The sequence below is a fragment of the Neolamprologus brichardi genome, chromosome 4 (genome assembly GCF_056152115.1).
Source record: "Neolamprologus brichardi isolate AB-2024 chromosome 4, ASM5615211v1, whole genome shotgun sequence".
Lineage (NCBI taxonomy): Eukaryota > Metazoa > Chordata > Actinopteri > Cichliformes > Cichlidae > Neolamprologus > Neolamprologus brichardi.
The window spans coordinates 8287688-8307995 of record NC_142107.1 but is presented as its reverse complement, the minus strand read 5'-3'; the positions used below and the strand labels follow the sequence as shown (position 1 = coordinate 8307995).

The 20308-nt window shown below is 39.0% G+C and overlaps 1 protein-coding gene across 1 annotated transcript in view; it reads right to left on the bottom strand.

Annotated features, from left to right (window-relative positions):
• Positions 1-6734: 6734 nt before the first annotated feature.
• elfn2b (extracellular leucine-rich repeat and fibronectin type III domain containing 2b) overlaps positions 6735-20308 on the bottom strand; it is a 73997-nt gene continuing 60423 nt past the window's right edge. The window contains exons 3-4 of the mRNA XM_006791610.3: positions 13971-14627; positions 6735-12954 (exon numbers count right to left, since the gene is read on the bottom strand). Of these exons, the coding sequence (XP_006791673.1) occupies positions 10426-12954; positions 13971-14309 (2868 nt within the window). The 5' untranslated portion in view covers positions 14310-14627 and the 3' untranslated portion in view covers positions 6735-10425. The remainder of the gene's footprint in view (positions 12955-13970; positions 14628-20308) is intronic.

Here is a 20308-nt window from a genome sequence, read left to right as displayed (position 1 = left end):
TCCCTTATTTTTTTAAGCTGAGTATTATGAATGGTAAAACATTGGTTTTGGCCTTAGTGTGTTGCATTTAAGTGTTCTCCTTGCTCTTATGTGGGTTTGCATGTTAGTTTAACTGGTCATAGGTATGGATGTGAGAGTGTGTCATTGCACCATAATGGATTGGTGACCTATTCAGCATATGTCGCACCTTTCAAAATATATCAGCTGGAATAGGCCCCACTGAAGTACTCTTCAGAGGTACTCTGATTGTAAATACTCTTGTACTCACTTGCTGCTACACGATCTGAACAATATACATTTAAACAACAATATCTATAGACAGTTTTACACGGCTTGTGTTTGCAAAAACTACATCTAATATTATGTTTCACAATAAATAGGTAATGAGGCTAATATTTATTAAACATCCTGCTATAATTATTGTTGCTGTTAATATTTTTGCTATCCTCCTTCAAATACTGGATCCTATTTAGGCTATAAACTGTGAAGATGAAATTAAAAAAAAGAATTGTGCCACACTGGTAAGTAGTGGGAGGTGGTGCACAAGAACCAGAGGCTGTTTGCAGAAACCAGACAGTGGCCAGTCAGAAATGGCCTTTCATCACCTCTAAAAGTTTGTTTCAGACAGCGAAAGAACCAAGTCTGCATCAATCCCCAGTATAAAAAATGAGGATTTTATAGTGTAAATCACACAACGCTACGGTGGTAAGGTCCAAATTTGCAGGTAGAAGTAGAAGAAAAAAACTTAATTCACCACTAATTTCTTTGCATTTTGCTAGGAAATTAGGAACTAAGGAAAGCTACACATTAAAATATGCGCAGACATAGATTAAAATAAAGTATATAAAGAAAAACGGAGTTTGTACCAAGCTTAAAAGCTTTATTTGGTATGACCACCTCTATTCTTGAACACAGCTGCACTCTCCTAAGCATGCTATCTTGTAATTTAGTAGTTTTCAGGAACAGATTTCTTGAAGGACATTCAAAGCTCCTCTGTGGATCTTTGATGCTTTTTGTTCCTCTGTCTGTTAAGATGATCCCACACTGCTTCAGTAATTTTGAGGTCCAGGCTCTGAAGAGACCAATCCCTGACTGATAGTCTTCCCCTGTCCGTTTTTCTATCTATCCAGAGGACTATTGCTCAAGATCACTTTCAAAAATTTCTTTTTGAAGTTGTAGCTCTTTGGAAGTAAAATATCACGAAATGAGCGTTGACTCAAGACCTTTTCACAGTACTGCAATCCTTAAGATTAGCACAGAGAATAAACAACTCCGCTGTGTTCCAAACCCAGCATTTTAAATGCTACTAGCAAACTCCCAAATCCCTGTCATTTTCTGCCTTCAGGCTCAGAAACCTCTCCGGCCGTTTTTCTCATTAAATTTGTATCTTCACCTAAGTGTTGACTCACATTGGACTTAAAAATCTGACTCTCAATGGAACAGTGACTGAGGTGGATGTTTTTGTTGTTTTCATGAGTCATCAGCTTTCAATTTTTTCAACACTTTGAGTGCTTATGTGTGCCAGTGGGTCCTCTAAACAAAGGACTCCACTTTTAATGGAGAATACAAGAGGCTACTGGTGTGTATTGGTAGGGGAAATGATTTGTATTTAAAGAAAAAATATAATAATAAAGCTACAGAAGAATGTTACGCAATCAGTGTAGCCATGGGGTAATTTAGTGAATTAAAGAGATCTCTCACAAGTATTTCTTTTTAAATTACAAATTTATTGCAAATATAGAAATAGATCTTTTGTACAGAAATTGCAAAGGGAAATGTTAATATCAGCAACAAATATTTAAAGAAAGCGGAAAGCCAAGATTTGCTGCCATCAGTCAAAAAAATTCCAACCACAGGAACTGGATCCTGCTGTGGCCATTTTCAACTCTTCATTTTAGACAAAGACCTCCTGATGCTGTCAGCTAGGCAAGACTCACATTTCGACATAAGTTTTACACACATTTCCAAACAGGAACTAAAACCATATGATAATTGTGAGAATTTGCCTCAGACCTTGGCCTTACAGAAATCACACAGATGGTGGTCGCACCTCAGCTCAGTAATTAAACTATATATTACATAGTTGTGACCACAAATACTGATACTTGTAGGGGGCTTTTCATGCTGCTTTACACTTATTTTCAGCTGGTACAACCTGCAAGAAAGCCAAATGCTTCTAATTTTTCTTTTGAGAGTTTAAAAAAATGAATGAAAAATGCTTCTGTAAAAAAACAAAAAATATTGTATATACAGTAAATGAAAATAAAACATCACCATAACAAATGAAAAGCAATGATTTAAGGACTGAAAAATTACTGTACATCAGAAACCTGCACTGTACTTTTCTAAAACATGGCTTTATTGGTCACAGTGTGCATGTGGAATGTGGTATTGGTGCTCAGCAGAATTTCAATAATTGATCAGCAATTTTGATATTGCTAGTCGTCTTTTTCAATAGTAATTGCCATATATGGGTTCTTTCTCATTTCTCTCTAACACTAGATGTTTCGAAATTGTGTTTACTTGACGGCAAATATGGACAATTAATGCTTTTGTTGCTGTAAGGCAAGAATGGCACTATTAGCATTTGAACAGTCCACATTTATTTCTTTTCCTCAGTGATTTGGGGAAGGCCCTTGATTCTGTGGACAACGGGCCATTTTTGCTGTAGAGTTTTCAATCTCTGGCACTGACAAGGCCAATCATTCTGGATTGGGGATTATTATAGCACTGGACTGTGTGACCCAGCCTCTGCTGTTTGTGAGTATAGAAAACATTTCCACTGATCCTAATGATTGGCTCCAAGTACTGAACAGCATTTGGTCTCACCACATTGCAACATTTTTTTGCAATTTTCACAGCTTTTGGATCAGGGGTTAGAGAAATGGGAGCTCTGAGTTACAGATTACCCTCCAGTACCAATATAGAACTGATCTGATTACAGTGTCATTTCACCCAATTAAAACCAATCTCTATAAATTGGCTGCCCAACATAGCCTGGGCCCTTTTGAAAAGCAGAGGACCCAACTTAGCCCTGGGTTAATGCATTTAATGTTCTCTGTGTAATTGACACAAGCAGCCCTCTTAAAGTTTTGGCAAAGACTGGGCCACAAAATGGGCAATGAATATCTCTGCGGGAGGCGCTCAGCGTTATCGCTGCAGAAAGTAAACATGGCTATGATTTATGGCTTGCTGCCATGCACAAACCCTATAGCAATAACTAACATAGCAGGAGAGCCACAGTGAGTGTTACTAACATGTTACAGGATGGGTAAGAAAATAAAATGCACCAGAGTCTTTGTGGTTTTCTTTTCTAAGCGTGCGCTCTGTTTTTTAAGTGCTGCAGAAGAATAAGTACAAGAACCTCAGTTTCAGTTTCAGCTCCTATAATGGCACAGCTATGTCTTTTCTTTGATTCAACTTCAGACAACCTGTTTTGCACATTCAAGAAGTTTTCCAGCAGAAGAACTACTTAATTAAATAGTCTATTATTCAAGGATGATGATAAACGGCTGATTTACAACTGGCTGGATACAGGGTGAATTTAATAAACTAGTTGGATAGAAAACCAGCAGGCTCTCAGACCAGAGCAGGAGGAATGAAAATCATTCATTTGCCTAACAGCAAGGGGGCTGAGGCTGAGGGAGAAGCTGCTGAGGCTGCATTAATTTGCCAGTGAATGCTAACTGAATGATTGAGATTAGGTTAAGAATATCCACAGTGTGCTTGCGTCACTACAAAAAGAAAAAAGAAAAAAAGGAATTTTTTTTTTTTTTTGCCATGGCTGACAGACAGAGTATGATCGGGTAACTCTCAAGCTTGAAAGATAGCTTTGCATGGAGAAGAAAGAAGAAGAACAGAGAGCAGATGGATGTAAACAACCAGCAGCTTATTATATATTTACCCTCTTTTTATACACCTGTTGCTAAAGATTAGCATATCTGCAGAGGTAACTGTCAGTACACTTTATAATACAACCACCCAAATGAAAACCAGTAGGCAAGAATCAAAAATGTAAGTATAACATCACCATTGTTTAAAAAAAAAAAAAACTAAGGCTAAAACCTAGATGTTCAAATCAAAGGTACTTGACAATATTTGAGCCCCTACAATTTTTGTTTTCGATGTACGTCCACTCATTGTACACAACAATATATTTTGTCTCTCAAAAAATACAGGGAATCATGCAAATATAACAACTTTTTCTTTTATGTAGTACACTATGTTAAGTTTTCTCTGTTCTTAAACCTTTATAACATAAATCATCGCAAGTACTAAAAGTCAGTCTCTTTGTCCCCAATAATTTCCCAATAACCCCCCTACACCAAGAAAAAACAAACAAACAAACAAAAAAGAAACTAAAAAAGAAAAAAAGACAACTAAACTGAAAAATAGATACACATAGACATTTCAATAGATCAGGCTGAGTTATAAAAAAACATCCATAGAAGCATTTTTAACCTTACTATATATTTTTTTCTTTTATCTAGTGTACAAAATTCACAGATATTTCACAGATTCTATTAGTCCTTTGTCCCTCTTTGGAAACTGGGTCCGATCAGCCCATTTGGGCTTACTGATATAGGATAGAAATAGGATTTTCAAATGCTCTTCTGCTCAGAAACCACATTAGGGGTAACTTGTATATTCAGGTGAAGGATAGTAGTTGTCACTGAATGCTTTCAGCTTACAGATTTTTACAGTTAGATTTTTCAGAGAGCTTGGCAGATGGAAAGGAAGGGCTGGCGGTTCTCAGCCTGTCAGTGCTGTGTGAAGAGTGAGCAAGAAATGAGTCACACAAAGCCAGGTTTCGTTTGTCTTTCCGAATTCCTTTCACCGTTTTACGAAAATACAATTTCACATTAGGCTAACACACACACACACACACACACACACACACACACACACACACACACACACACACACACACACACACACACACACACACACACACACACAATGGAATGCATTCAGAAGCCCTTCTGTGGCTATCATGAGAAGACACACAGGGCAGTTTTTCATTTATCAACTGACTAACTGACTTAGTAGACTATTGGACAGAAGGTCTGAGGATACCAAAAGAAAGGATTTGTCAATGCAGATGCCTGCCTGTTACCTTACAATGAACTGGCAATCAAGCTGCCTTCCTTGATGCTTTTGAAAGCTGAGAGCTGGTCTTAGCTGCCATCAATTTGAAATATTTAGTAACAACTGTTCCTGCAAGAATCCCTGTTATAGATGTGCTATTGTTTGTTCCTGTAGCCATGTTTCCACACATGCCTTCAGCTCTCATCCAGCCTAGTGCCTTATTCTTTCAGGACCGTGTCTATTACCTGCCTTTCAAGAAAATACTAATTTAAGTTTCATCACACTGTGACCCATCCTGACTCATGTGTTTCCTGGTGAGGGAAGGTAAAAGGAGAAGAAAGGGGAGGGAGAAAATGCTTAATAAACACACATAATAAACAAGTTGAAAAATTCAGTTTGATGATGGTCTTATGACACCATGTATTATTAAACATATACCTGTATTGCTAAACTTACTCAATATTTATCATTCAGTGTTGTAATTAGGTAATGATTGTTATATCTTATACATATAGATATCCTCTATATTATTTTACAGTAGGAATGTATAAATGATGATGATTGCCAATTATGACAACCAATAGAGTGCATCAAGGATTAATTGTCTGGGTATAAAATTCATTATTATTATTACCATTGATCATTGAATAGACATGAGACTAAGACATAAGGCATCAGAACTGAACCTAATTCAAGCCTGACTTGGATAAAGTATAAATCATAAAAGCCAGACTCTAAGAAAAGGTTCAAACATTAATAGTACACTGCATGGTTTTCTCACGTCTGACTTGCCGGTTGCTTTGAGACAAACAACATCGATGAAACTACAAAAACAACCATCCATCTCCAAGTGAGTCACCCTCCAGGGTTTCAGTGAGGACATGGGCAGGGAAGGAAGATATTTTTGCTTCATGTTTTTTTTTTCCTTACTCTGTGAGACAAACAAAAAAAGTAAAATCTCATTGCTAGTGTTCTGAAAAATATTTAAAGTTTTATCTCAATTTTGAATGAATAACTTAAAGGATTCTTTGACCAAACGGTCTTTGTTGCATTGAATTGAAATCCTATGTATTTTATGGATTGAATTTGCTAGACTACCATTCAATGTAGAGATCATGCCACAGTTGCCCTAAATTAACAGTACTGCCCATCACTAAAATCATTTTTTTATGTTTCTGCAATGGTTAATCTACTAGTATGCAGAAGCTCTTTAAGTGAAATTATATTTTAATGCTTGTATTTTAGAATTTTGTAATTACAATATTTTTCGTATTCATGAATCTTCAAATGTACTGTTTTACAAAAAAGTAGAAAAAACACTAACAAACATTTTCTCTTTTGTTATTGAGACACCAAATTGCTTTACTTTCCTGAAAATGAAAAAAATAGTTTTAGTGGTTGATGGTGCACCTGATCAATTTGTAACTTCCCAGAGAAGTCCAGCGTGTTTCCTCAAATTTGGACATTTATGATTTGCAAAATAAAGACCAATATATATTTTTAGTTTGAAACAAATTTTGACAGATTTCTAAAATATTTGTTTTCTTGTTTTTATGACAGGTGGTCTAATCAATTTGTTAAGTATCTAATAAGTTTAAAACACCATCTGGTGTTTTAAACTTATTAGATACTTAACAAATCTGGTGCGTTTCAAACAAAAATAGACGGCAGACATTTATTTGAGAGGGCAAAAATGGTTGCTCACCTTCTTCTGTTCACAATCATGCTCAATATTATCTGTGGCAGTGTTTTTTTGTTTTCTCTGAAAGCTGCTTCCAAGTTTTACTGTCTCACGATTCAAATTTAAATGTTAATTTTAATTATGCGTTTTAACTACATTTTTGGTCAAATGTAGTTTGTATTTTGGCAACAACTTAAAAGTAACTGTAATGGGAAAACTCTGCTCAACTATAATAATAACAGTCATTTGAGGTTTACTGAAGCTACTCAGAAATCATTAGAAATGTCGGCACTTCTCTCAAATGCAGTGAAAACTGGGATCTAAGAAAATGTTTCAAAATTGAGCAGAAGAGCACTTGGCAACAGAAAGTTCATCTCCTGAAAATCACTGATGTATTATAAGTGTTAAATAAAACAGAAAATGTTTAGGGGAAAAGTCAGTGACAACATTAATAAAATCAAATTACTTATATAGTTTTCAGTGCCAAGCCACATAAGTTGAATGCTCAGCTGAGGCCTTTTTATACATCCAAATGCAAATCGGATTGGGTTTTGCCATATTGGGCAAGCTATTCAGCTTGCTTGCAAGCCGCTTTGCAACCTCACAGACTTTCTATCATTGATGTCTGTACTGTTCTGCCATGTTCTCTGGTCTTGCTGCCACCAGCTTTTCATGAATTCATGTGGAAAGGCACGGAAAACCCAGCACATAGCCCTATCACCAAATACAACTTCCTGCACACAATACTAAGAGCTACAGTGGTCCTTTTCACTGAACAGTAATGTCAAATGTTATTTTGTCAGGTAGATTAACACAAACGGCAACTGAAATGAAAACTGTCCTGATATTCCTTAACATATGTTGCTTATGCTTAACCTTGCTGTCTATTTCTGTAAACTTGTTATGGCAGATGAATAATGCACCAAGTTCTTTCTGTAGGATTAGATACTCTTAGTACATACAAGTAAACAAACTGGTAAAACTAGGTCAGTCACAGTAACATGTTACTTAGAAAAAAGCAGAAAAGACTTCCAGGACTGTATTGTATGTTCATCACACGGTGCTTCATTGTAAAAACAAGGCAGATGAGGTGGTGCATCCCCGATACACTGTTGCTAAAAGATTACAGTGGACCCAGACACACACAGCTATGCACTGATCCAACGATTATGACCTCTGAATCTGACTCTATCCAAACATCTTGATAAACAAGAAGAAAAGAGAGGAAGAAGGAAATACAAAGATCAGTGTGGAAATACATTATAGTTTGCATATCATTCCTGTTCAACCTGCAGTTTTTTTAATAGAATCAATCCACTACTAAAAAGCAACATCACAAAGAAAAAAGAACAGAAAAGAAGCAGTGTTGGTACACGGTGCACCCCTCCTCCAAGTTCTGCCTGCAACAAACCTCATTTAATGAAACGGAGCAGGTCGTGTTCGGTACCCTGCTCACATCACACCTACTGTGTACATCATTGAACCTGTGGGAGCAGGGAAGGTGGTGGGAGGCGGACCAAGCGAACACTACTTGCAATATACAAGTGAGCGTAAGAAGAAAGAAAATATATACCTGACAGTAAACTTGTCATTAAAACTTACTGAAGGTAGCCGTGAACAAAGATATGGAGCGGTAACCACTGATTTAGTTTTCACATTTTTAGGGTATTATGTCTCTGATTGTGTATGTTAGCTGATGATATGAAAATTTAACTGTTACACAGCACTTAAGGTAAGCAGGATGCCTTTCTGAGTCCCAAGAAACATAGGTGTCATTATTAAAAGCAAGTCATTTCAGTAGAAAATTCAAGAAAAGGCCCAATAATCCTGTTTATGATTAGAGATTATGGGATGGCTGAGTTAGCAAGGGGAGAAAGATACACTGGACATGTTTGACATCTCTACACTTACACATGCCGTTAATAATCTAGTTCAGACTCAGACAACCAGCCACGGGGCGAAATATTGACGAATATTAATTTTAATTAGTTGGGGAATATACAATATAATCGAACAAGGCATGCCAACACCTGCTTACAATGACCACTGTGTACCACACAGCCACACACACACAATCATGAGGCATAGAGTGCAAGCAGACATGCCTGTAACAAGATTTTTTTGTTTGTTTTTGTGGGTTTTTTTGTTTTTTTAATTATCAGTTATATACAACAGTAACATTAATTCCCAGAAAAGAACAGATACATTGGCAGTAATTAGAAGTGTCCTTTCCCTCTCTGCCTCAATGAGTTTTAATGTAAGAGAAAGGATTTGGAATGTACGGTCGTGCTAACACTAAATGATGAAAATAGATTTCCCCATAACCTGCCTGCTTGTAATCTACTTACATTCACTGTGGCTGCGGAAAAGGATTTGTAACCTGGGTTGAACCCTTTATTTCTTTTTATGGCATCTGCCATATATGGATCACACATCTTGTGACCCATATGATTAAAGTGATATCTATCGCTTTAATCAACCTATGTGTTACATAGTAAGGTCCCTTATTGTACACCACATCCTACACCGTCAGGTAAGTAGTATTTAAAGGAATGTTAATGTGTCCTCTGTATTGCTTCAGACAAAGACCATAATTCAGATCATTGCTCAGCGAAGCACGATTTAGGTCAGTGAGGATATTTTAGGGAACGCGTTCTTTACTCATTAAACTATGCAAGATTGTTACTTGGAAGGATGCGGGTTTTAGATATCACCCTGGGTCAACACACCTGAATCAAATGATTAGTTCATCACCAGGCCTCTGAAGAACTTCAAGACATGTTAAAGCGGCCATTTAGCCATTTAAATCAGCTGTGTTGGATCATCTAAAACTTGCAGGACACTTGAGCGTTCCCGCACCCCTGCTTTAGACGCATCCATGGCACTGTTTCCGGCCAATGTCCCAGTCTATCTTTTTCCTATGATTTTCCTAGAACCCACTTCACTATATTTTATCTTCATATGTTAATTTCTTTACAATTATTCCTTTTTTTTTAGTGTGCCAGATGCTTTTTGAAATGCAAATATCTCGGCCTCAAGAAGGATCTAAGAGAATAAAGTCAGAGCCTGAATTTGACATCTCTGTTCACTAATCTGCATGTTGTCAGTTGTACCACAGCACAGATCACACCCTATCAGATTCACCATTACTTAGAATGTCTAAATAATCCCAGGTGGAATGCTAAAAACGTATGCAGCACCCAATAAAAAAAAACCCCTCAAAACATCTTGGATCACACTAAGCAGAAAATGAAGGGCATCAGCATTTACTCTGTGACAACCCACAGATGAAAACATGGCACTGTTAAAGATGGTCCTTTGCATCACAAAATGTGATCAGTCAAATAGAGTACTAAATTACACAGTTGGCATTTGCTCCCTGTACTATAAATGAAACCCAAGAATGAACCATAGAAGTTGCTACAATGATGTGTAAAAAAAAATGACTCAGATCCCAGGCACAGTTTTGCAGTCCTTGCTATTAGCGCAATATTTATACACCTAGCATGCCAAAAGGAGAAAAAAAAACCTAAAGGCAAAATTTTGTCCTACATTTTTCTCCCTATGAAGTAAAACTGATTTCTCTGGCCCAGGGGTGCATCAGTAAAAGCAGTATCTGAACTCTATATCCTCCAGTGCTTAACTCTGGCCCACAGTCACAGCTTTTGCTGTGCTGACACACCCTTCCAGTAATCAAGAATGTCATGCAGGTCCTCGCCTTTAGCAAACTGCACCTTTTTTCGAAGGGCATTTCCAGCGGTCACATAACAGGACTCATCACGTGGGCCTTTCCTGTAGGGACGAAATCGCTCCCAGATCCGCAGTGAGCTCTCTGAGCAGTACTCGGGGCTGGAGGAGTAGCCTGAGTAACTGGAATGATGGCGGGCAGGCGAAAGCTGGGAGTAAGAAGCTGCGTCCCTGCGGGACCGTGTCAGGGGCTTTAAGAATGAAACTCTTTGGGCTGGGGAACCCTGGTGGGAGCCTTCGTAGTAGAGAGCGGGGACAGAGTGGCGGTGCTCCGAGCAGTGGTAGTCCTGCTGCACCTCCAACTGCTGCTGCTGCTGCTTCTGCTGCTGTTGATGTTGTATCTGTTGCTGCTGATGGTAATGGTGGGATTTTTGGTTGTCCTGATGTTGGGCACCAACACCACCACTGTCGCAACCACCACCACTCCCTCCACCACAGCTCCCACTTCCCACTAAAGGGAGTCTCTCCAGGGGCTCCCCACAGCCCACAGGACTGGCCCGGTCGGGGTACTGCTGCTGCTGTTGATTACAGGCATCTGGGCTCCTTGGCTCAGGGACGTCCAGGCTGTACACCCTGGCTCCTCCGCGCTCCCTGTCTCGACCCATGGAGCCACAAGATGTGGTACTGCACTGTTTCTTGACAGAATTTACAATAACGACAGCTGCATCTGCACTCATTTGCCGCTGAATGGGACGTACAGCGTTGGCCGGAGGAGGGGGCCTGTAGGGGGGAGTGACAACAAATCCCCCACCACTGATTCCAGGGCGCTCAGAGAGAGGGGCATTCAAGGCAGGGAGTGGAGGTGGAGGGGGTACTTTGTTGGGAGCGATGACCTGGCATGTCTCTGTCATCCCTTGAGAGAGTGGGATTAGGCCACGTGTTAGGGAGGACGCGCTGGTGGGCGGTGGGGAGGTGGGATTGGAGGAAGAAGGGTTTGTAGAGGCCCCTGAAGCAGCAACTGCAGCTGCATCCAATTTCAGGGCATCAATGCAATTGTTAATGATCTGATTAACCTTGTCCACCTCCATGGCAATAGTTGAGATTTCAGATGCAGAACCATGCCCATCATCATCCGAGTCATCGCCAATATCAGTTCCATCATCGTCCCTCAAGTCTTCTCCCCTCATCACTCCATGTATACCATCTCCCATCCGCTCCACCCCTGCCCCTCCAGTTCTGATATCCATATAGTTCCCTTTGTTTGTAGCCATGGCCTCCGAAAAGGCAGTGGCCATCTTTTCCACTTGTGGGATAGAAGAAAGTCTTGAGGAAGTGGTGTTGGCTGAGTGGAGCATTCCCGAGCTTGAGGATGTCGACATGGGAAGTTTCCCTCCATGGTGATGCTGATACTGGTGATGTTCTCTGGACTGTTCCTGGAGTTTGTGGACTGCTGATGGATCATTTGCTACGGCTGCTGCCACCTCTGGTCCATAGCGCATTTCTAGTATAGTTTTCTTGACACAGATAGATTTCCTCTTCTCATCATGCATCCGTTTTTTACGAAGACAATAGTAGACAAGGCCTAAAATGATTAGCATGCCAAAAAGGCAGCCCACAATAGTCATTATATAGTGAGTAGTGGTGGAAGGTGTGGGGAGCATATCATCTTGACTTTGCCCCCGAGTGGAAAACTGGAGGCAGGTGTGGTTGTAACGTTGAGAGTTGCGGATGGATACCACACAGAAGGTGTAATTACTGCGTGGTTTTAGTTTGTTAAGGGTGATCATCTCCTTCTTGTTCTTCAAATTCATGACATCAGACACAAATGTGTTGTTGTATTGTGTTAGAATATACATTTTACTGAAGGGCTTTGGAATCTTCACAAGGAGAGATGCTGATGACAAAGAGACATGATGGAGCTTTATGCTGGGACTGAAGCTGTCTTCAGTAGACGAGGAAGAGGTTGTAGGCTGGTGGTATGGTCCTATACCACCAAACATCTCTGGTCCGATCCCAGAAGGACCATCTAAATCTGGCGGTAGAGAGGTCATTCCTGGAATCATTACACCGTCTCGGCAGTGATGGTACAAAATGTTTTTAGCATTTCGACCAGAATGTCCAGCTGCAATAGGACTCAGTAAAGGATAGCCAAACATCTCCCGCGGCGTCTCGCATAGGAGGCGGTCATAAGTATGTGAGACATTGTTGAAGAACTCCAACCAGGTTAGAAAACTATAAAGATCGCAGCCACAATGGAATGGATTTGCTGCCAGTTCACAAACCATAAGCCGACTAAGAACTGTGAAAGTGGATGGGTCAATGCGGGCAAGTTTGTTGGATGACAGGTCAATGCTGCTCAGGCTCGGGCACTCCCAGAATGCATTGCTGGCAACAACCTCAATCAGGTTGTGCTGCAGGAACAGGCACTGCATACGGCCGAGCCCTCTCAGCATACCCTCAGTCAAGTTTGTCAGTTTGTTGTAACCCAACTGAAGAACCTGAGAAAAACAAGAACATTTTTAAAATGATATATTTTTACATTGGGGTCCCAAACAAATTACCAAATAACTGTGATGCTGTAGCATATTCTGCAATTTACATAACAATTCTAAAATATTTCTGTAATAACTAAGCCACCATTATATGCTTTAATAAAAATGATATTTTAAATGTAAACACATTATTATCTTTTTTTGACTAAGATATGAAATTGCAGTTATTTACTTGTTTTCCTAAATAGAAAAATTAGTTTCAGCAGTTGAATATTGTTCTTGAATAAGAACGAAGACCAGAGCTCAATTTTGGGCATCAAAACATGAGGTCACTTTGTTATTTGCCTAATAAATACTGTAAGAGTATAATTTGTAGCTGTAAAAAATTCCTTAATATCCTGAAAAAATTTAGTACTAAATACAGTCTGCTTGAATAAGGAACAACCAACTATTAATACAACCTAAATCATATGCATGCACTGGTCAATTTGAAAATATTAAGTTCAAATTAAGATCTAATACACAGTTCAATTCAATTCAATTCAATTTTATTTATATAGCGCCAAATCACAACAAAAGTCGCCTCAAGGCGCTTCATAAGGTGTCAAACCTCGAGGGCCAGTGTCCTGAAACTTGTCCCTGCTGCAACACACCTGCTAGAATTTAGTAGGTCATTAGCAAGACTATACAGAAGTTGCCTGCATGCTGAGGTAGCAATTTAGCCATTTGATTCATGTTACAGAAGCTCAAGAGTGAATGAACATGTTGCAATAAAAGTAGATTTTAGAGGTACTTTTTTTTAAACTTACACTTTTATTTAAATATACTTAAGTAGGGTTACGGTTACGGCAGTCAAGTCTTTTAGCAAGACTTGACTGCATGCTGAGGACCTACAAATTTTATTCAGGTGTGTTGTAGCAGGGACACAGGTAAAAATTTCAGAATACAGGACCTCGCGGACTGGAGTTCGACACCCGTGATCTAATGCATCGTGTGCATTTTAACACCCATCTTCTTGTTACCTGTAAATTGGCCTGTCCTGCAAAGGCTCCATCCTCAATGTAGTTGATTTCATTCTTGGTGAGGTTGAGGTCAGTCAAGTTGGTAAATCGATACATGGAACTGAAGAGCACGGCTTTCAGCTTGTTCTCATTCAATCTCAAGTCATGCACTGTGTTGTTGATGTGCTGGGGGATAGTCTCATATGGAGGCTGATTCTGGCTACATATAGCTAACCACACATAGCCTTTGTCCCCCTCAATGAGCCAGCAGTCCCCATTAGCCGTGTTAGGGAAATATGAGAAAAATAGGAGGGAGGGAAGAATAAGAAGGAAAGCGGAGGTGGTAGAAGCACCCTGCATTATTCCAATATAAATCAAAGGGGAAAAAATGAAACTATAATCAGGGAAATAGAGGGAAATGGGAAAGAAAGGTGTGTTTACAGGTAAAGGAAAGCAACAAAAGCTGCTGGTAGGGTTTCCAAAGAGGAGATGGGTCTGGGTTGGGAGCGGTAAAAGGGGTGAAGCCTTCACGATACCAGTCTCTGCTTCATGGGGATTAGCAGGGGACCCATGTTATGTCATATTTTGTTGGATAAAAGTTTGAGGTAACACAGTTTGTCTTCAGTTTTAGTTGTGACAGACCCAAAATTGATAAACCTTTGGAATGATCAGTGGGATCTGTAAATGAGAAGAGAAAAAGGAGAAACATTAGAAAAGGAACATTTGTGAATGATAGACATGATGAAAACAAAACTATTTGGTTTTGGTTTATTTTGGCTTTTTTTTTAAACAAATGTTGCTTGGAAGGGTTGTCAAAGAATACACGCTTAACAAAGAATGAAGGCTTCATTTGTGGACTTTAAAAGATTGAACTGCATTCAAACTTCACTAAATTCCTAATGTGGGCATCACAAAATCAGTCGGCTTTCAACTGGGCTTGTTCCAAGTTTTCTTTTCTTGTGCTGGCTTTTCTTTCTTATATATATATATTATATATTCATGCTGCACTCAAATGATGTTCTCTTAGCCAACTGCCTCTGCACTTAGTCATTACCTGCTGCTCCCCTCCCCAATTCATGAGGCTATGAGGTCATCAAGCTTTGGCTGATACCTACACTATGTGAACCTGCCAGTCTTTGTTGAGTCCTGAGAGGGCCTGTTTCAAACATGAAGTACAGCATTAATCATCCAAATGCTGACAGCACATTGTCTTCACAGACATTCCTTGTCATGACACTATCCTGCCAAAACCTAAGCTCTCTAACCCATCTGCATGTCATTTGAATAGCAGTCAAGCGTTTACATAAGGAGAGGATTAGCCGCCTGTTGCATCATGACAGACATTGTCCTCTTACCGGCTCAGCAGCTGGGAAAAACATACTTACAATTACATATACGTTGCATATGCACACTAAAATGGACACGGAAAAGTGTGGATGAGTACATGTGCACCCCGAAGCACATAGACGCCCTCATATAACAGCTCGCATGTATGCACACAGGATATCTAAAGGCAAACAAGTCAGGACAGATTCTGTACAGCGTTGAACGGTACAGTTTGTCTTTGTACATGCCATTCTCTCTAAAAATCATCTCACATTCCCTCAGTTTTATATTCTCTTGATTCCCATCATCGTTTTATGAAAACAACAAGGAAAATCTCTCTCTGCTCCTCTGAGAAACAGACCAAATTTATTTCTTATGCTCTAAATTCTGCTTCTTTCTAAATCCGGCAAAGAATTGAACTCATTACAATTTATTCTGGTCCATGCTCCCCAGAGGTGTGAGCAGAATCAGGTCCATCTTCTCTTTTAATCTACTTATTACTGCAGAGAATGGTAACCCTGCAGTTCTTTGCATAATACTGCATTATCATGTATCTGACGACCTCGGGCACCTGTTAGGTATCTGGTGTTAAGATTATAGGGAGACACGGCACAAAGAAGACATTAAACATGTACTGCATAATGGATAAGACAAATAGATATGAAGACTAAATGTATGTTGTCTGTTTACAGTTAATGCATTAGTTCTGAATACTCAATTTATCAAATGTAAACACAAGATTGTTGGTGAGGAGATTCAAATAAGTGCTTAACTTTCTGGCAAACTACAGAACAACAAACATAACAAGAATATTACATTATTTTACTTGAACAGTGACTGAATGTGCAACATTTATATACCAGACTGGTCCAAAAGTCAGTTGTGAGAAACACCCAGGTATAAATAAATGCTCCTAAACTTAATTGATAATATAAATGAATAATCTCTTTTTTTATGTTTGATGATATTATTCCCGATGGCGGTTCAGTGCTCAGCACTGTCACGTCACTGCTCGATGGTACTAGGTTTGAACTGGCTGGGTTCTTGCTGTGTGGATTTTCGCTGTGTAACTGCATGAAGTTCTCTCCAGGTAGTCTGGCTTCCTCTCACAATCCAAAGGCATGCATGTTAAGTTAAATGGTAATTCAAAATTGCATAGGTAACCTGTTCAGAGTGTACCCCACCTCTCACCCTATGACAGCTGGAATAGGCTCAGACCCCCTACGACCCTGAACTGGATAAAAGGAATAAAATGAATGGATGGATAGATGGAACCTTAAATCACTGAATGGGTCATTTACACTCACACCTACACATAACATTTGTATACCTTATGAGCAATATATTGCAGTCTTCTTTTCATCTCTTTACATTCTGTCTAGTGGCACAAATATATTCTCTGTTGAACTCCTCAGGAGCATGCACTGGGACACTCCCTTGCAACTGAGTGTCTTGCTCTTCGTCTGAGGTTTATCCCCTCCACAGGAGACGTGATCTCATTTGGTGCTCCACATACTGAAACCCAGAGGGTTCATACAAGAGAGGCAGGAAACACAGTACGTCTGCATGTGTGTGGTATGGGATATGATTACATAATTAGGAATACGGGACACGCAGAACACCTGTCTCAAAGGGAAAATGCATGACTCATATCATCGATCCAATTGTAACTATAAAAATGTAGGACACGGGATTCAACTTTTTTTTCTGCCAGTATTGCACACTGGTGTTGTACATTGTAAACTTTGCTTTCCGCGACAAATATAAGAGCATACTTTTTAGATTTTGGTCTATATTAAGCATGCATTTTATTACAGACCAAATTCAAATGAAGCTCAGCAGAGGGGTTTGTTACTTTAATAAGCTATACACATTACACCGCACAGTATTAATAGCACTGGAAACTGACAGAATCAGTTTCTTGCTTCTTTTCATGAAAGCTATCTTTGACCTGCATATGTGCTCTTAGTAGGTCATGGCATCAGAAAAGTTCAAAGCTAGAAACTAAAAAGTGAACAGGTAGCTGTAAGCTGTTACCTCAAACACCTCAGCTATAAACTGCTTAAATAAAAAAGAATAAAACATTATTTAGGTTCTGCACAATTAAAGCAATCCAAGATTTTAAACAAAGCAAATCTGAGCAATGTGCGAGCTGAACTTAGACACTTTAGATTTACACTAAAAATATGGATAAAGTGGCTACCTTAGCTTAAAGAATTCCAACACTATTAAACACAACTAAATGCTGTCTTTACTGAATATTGCATGCTGTGTAATCACATTTACTGGGAGGTATCCTCTTTAAGACAATGTAATTTTCTCTGAAAATTTGCTGAACTCTGAGAAGTATCAATCATGCATCGTTTCAAGTGAAAAACCTGGATTTAGAAAAGCTCATATTTAACCATAGTCTGAAAACAAAAACAAAAGAAATATTTCAACTTCATAGAATTTCTAAAACGTTAAGGTTATAATGAGCTCGAACCCTTATAATGTTACACACTAAAAGGATAGAGTTCATAGAAAAAAGTGCTTGTATGAATGGGTGAATGAGGCAAATTGTATAAAGTGCTTTGAGTGCTCAGACAGAGTAGAAAAGTGCTGTATAGGAACCGTTCCATTTACTATTCCATTACCATTTATCTCAGTGGCAGGTGTCACCAGGACAAAATTTTACCGTAATGAGACACACACACACATGAACGACGTTAAGATGCTGTTGCCACACTGCTGCAGCTGATGATAAATGGAAGGATCGGGGAAGCTTTTATTCTTTTATGCTTTCGTTTAAACCTTTGTGACAGACAAAAAGTCCATAACACAAAACCAGAATCCATCAAACAAACAAAATAAACTCCAAACTCATTAATTGTTGTTGCTCTTTTGGGGAATTTCATATTTAGTTGTTATTGATTGCCTACTTTGTAAATCTTTGTAATATATGTAATATATGTATTTATTATATATAATTCTTCTATCTTGTATGGTGCCTACACATACACACACAAACACACTATCACATTTCACCAGCACCCTTGCTTCTAGAACACATCTGGGTTACTTGGTGCAAAAGCTTATATTGATACTTGTGATTGCCATGGAAACACATTTATGACGGACAGTGGCAATTAAGTTCAATGTTGAGAAAATAAGATGCCGTTGGCATTTGCATCAAATCACTGTGTGTTCTGCCTTGTTAATCATAATGATGTAACTCTTCTGCCTCAATTCTAATAACAACCAGTGAACATTGGCTTTGACAGGTGTTAGACATGGAGAGGGTCCATGCCTATTCTGCGCTATCACCGACATTACTCGTGGACACAGGTCACCGTCATTCCAAACGTAAATATATTTGCCGGGACTCGTTGTGCTTCTGGCTGCATATGCTGCTGTCTTTTTCAATTGTGTCACCTGTGAATTATACGCGCTCATTGAGTTGACGTGTTAAAACAAAGAGACATTTATTCGTAACAAAGTGCTGGGCAAATCTGAACTCCACATCGTGCTCACCGTTCATGTGTAATTAGCATTTGATTCACGCAGTCAGCTGCTCATTACACAATCAGCAAATGAACCTGTGACCTCTAGTTGCTTTCTGAGAGCTAAGAAGAGCGCTACAGATTTAACTGGGACCAAATATGAAATTGGGGCGATGGTGACTCAGCCTGAGCGGCTATCACTGCGATGTCTTGTCGGGAGGATGATTCAAATAAGGTCTGACACTCATTGGACAAAAATCTGTTGAAGTTGTAGCAGTTGCTAATCTGTGCCAATACACCATGCTCTATTATTTTGGCAGGTACTAAAAATTCAGGCTCCCAGCAGCTTATTTTCTAAGCCTTTCTGACTAACTGTCTTTGGTTTATACAAACTATGATTATCTACACCAAACACAGCCATTCTCACAGTGGTTTTTGATGAGATCACAACACACTGAAGAACATAAGCAGAATAGATCCTACTACACTGTAAAATGTAATTTTCCGTTACATGTTTGTTTGTTTTTTTTAACCTCTATGATGAAAACCTTTTGTGAAGGCATGATGGGCTTGGTAGTTTTACTATTTTTGTCATCATGCTAGAAACAAAACTGGTTTGAGTAATTCTGCCATGAGTCAGACAACATTAAATAGACATAAACTAAAGTGATGTGATCTGAACTATCAACTCAAGTGGTGCTTTTAAGCAAAGGAAGCCAAAAAGATTTTTTAAAAATTAACTGCACTCAATAGTCATGCAAATTCTTTAGCATGGACAAAGTTATCTACACCGATCTATTCTTATTCCAGTGTTGTAACTGTTATGCAAAGATAGTCAATAGGTCATTTAGCAGATGACTCAATTCCTTTTTTATATATCAGAAGAAGAATACTGTCAATTAGCTTTATGTAAACCACACACACACACATATCCACAAACTTTGACCTTCATTTTATTGAGTTAATCCCTGTTATTCAGAATCTCTTACAACAACATGATCAAGCAAACTCATTTTCAGCCCTTCAGGTGCAGATTTAGTGGCAAGTGCCAAAAACTACAGTACCTCAACTGCTCCCTTGAGTCTGGCTCCAAAAGCAAGTTAATTTCTGTTCATCCCCAATGTTAAAATTCCAAACTGTACAGGATTTCATAGCTTATTTTCTCTGCAAACTGCACAGTGGTGATCATTTGTATACATCTATTTAAGGTTTAGAGTTTGCATGATAGGGACATTGCAATAAGATGCTTATACTGGCGGAAGTAGTTCTGTTGTTGGTGCCTTTTGGCACATCTGCAATGCAGTTTTAAAATTTGCTACCAATAATATGACTTGAGGAGTGGCATATGTGCTAATAGATGCTCAGGAAGTTTATGCTACAGTTTTGAGGAGTGAAATATTCAAGCAAGCATTGTCTGTGCAATACATGCAATCAGTGCAGCTTGGTAAACACGCTTCCTAATGTGGTCACACCTAGTTACAAAAAGTTAAGATGGCAATGGAAATTGCTGAAAGTGTGTGTGTGTGTGTGTGTGTGTGTGTGTGTGTGTGT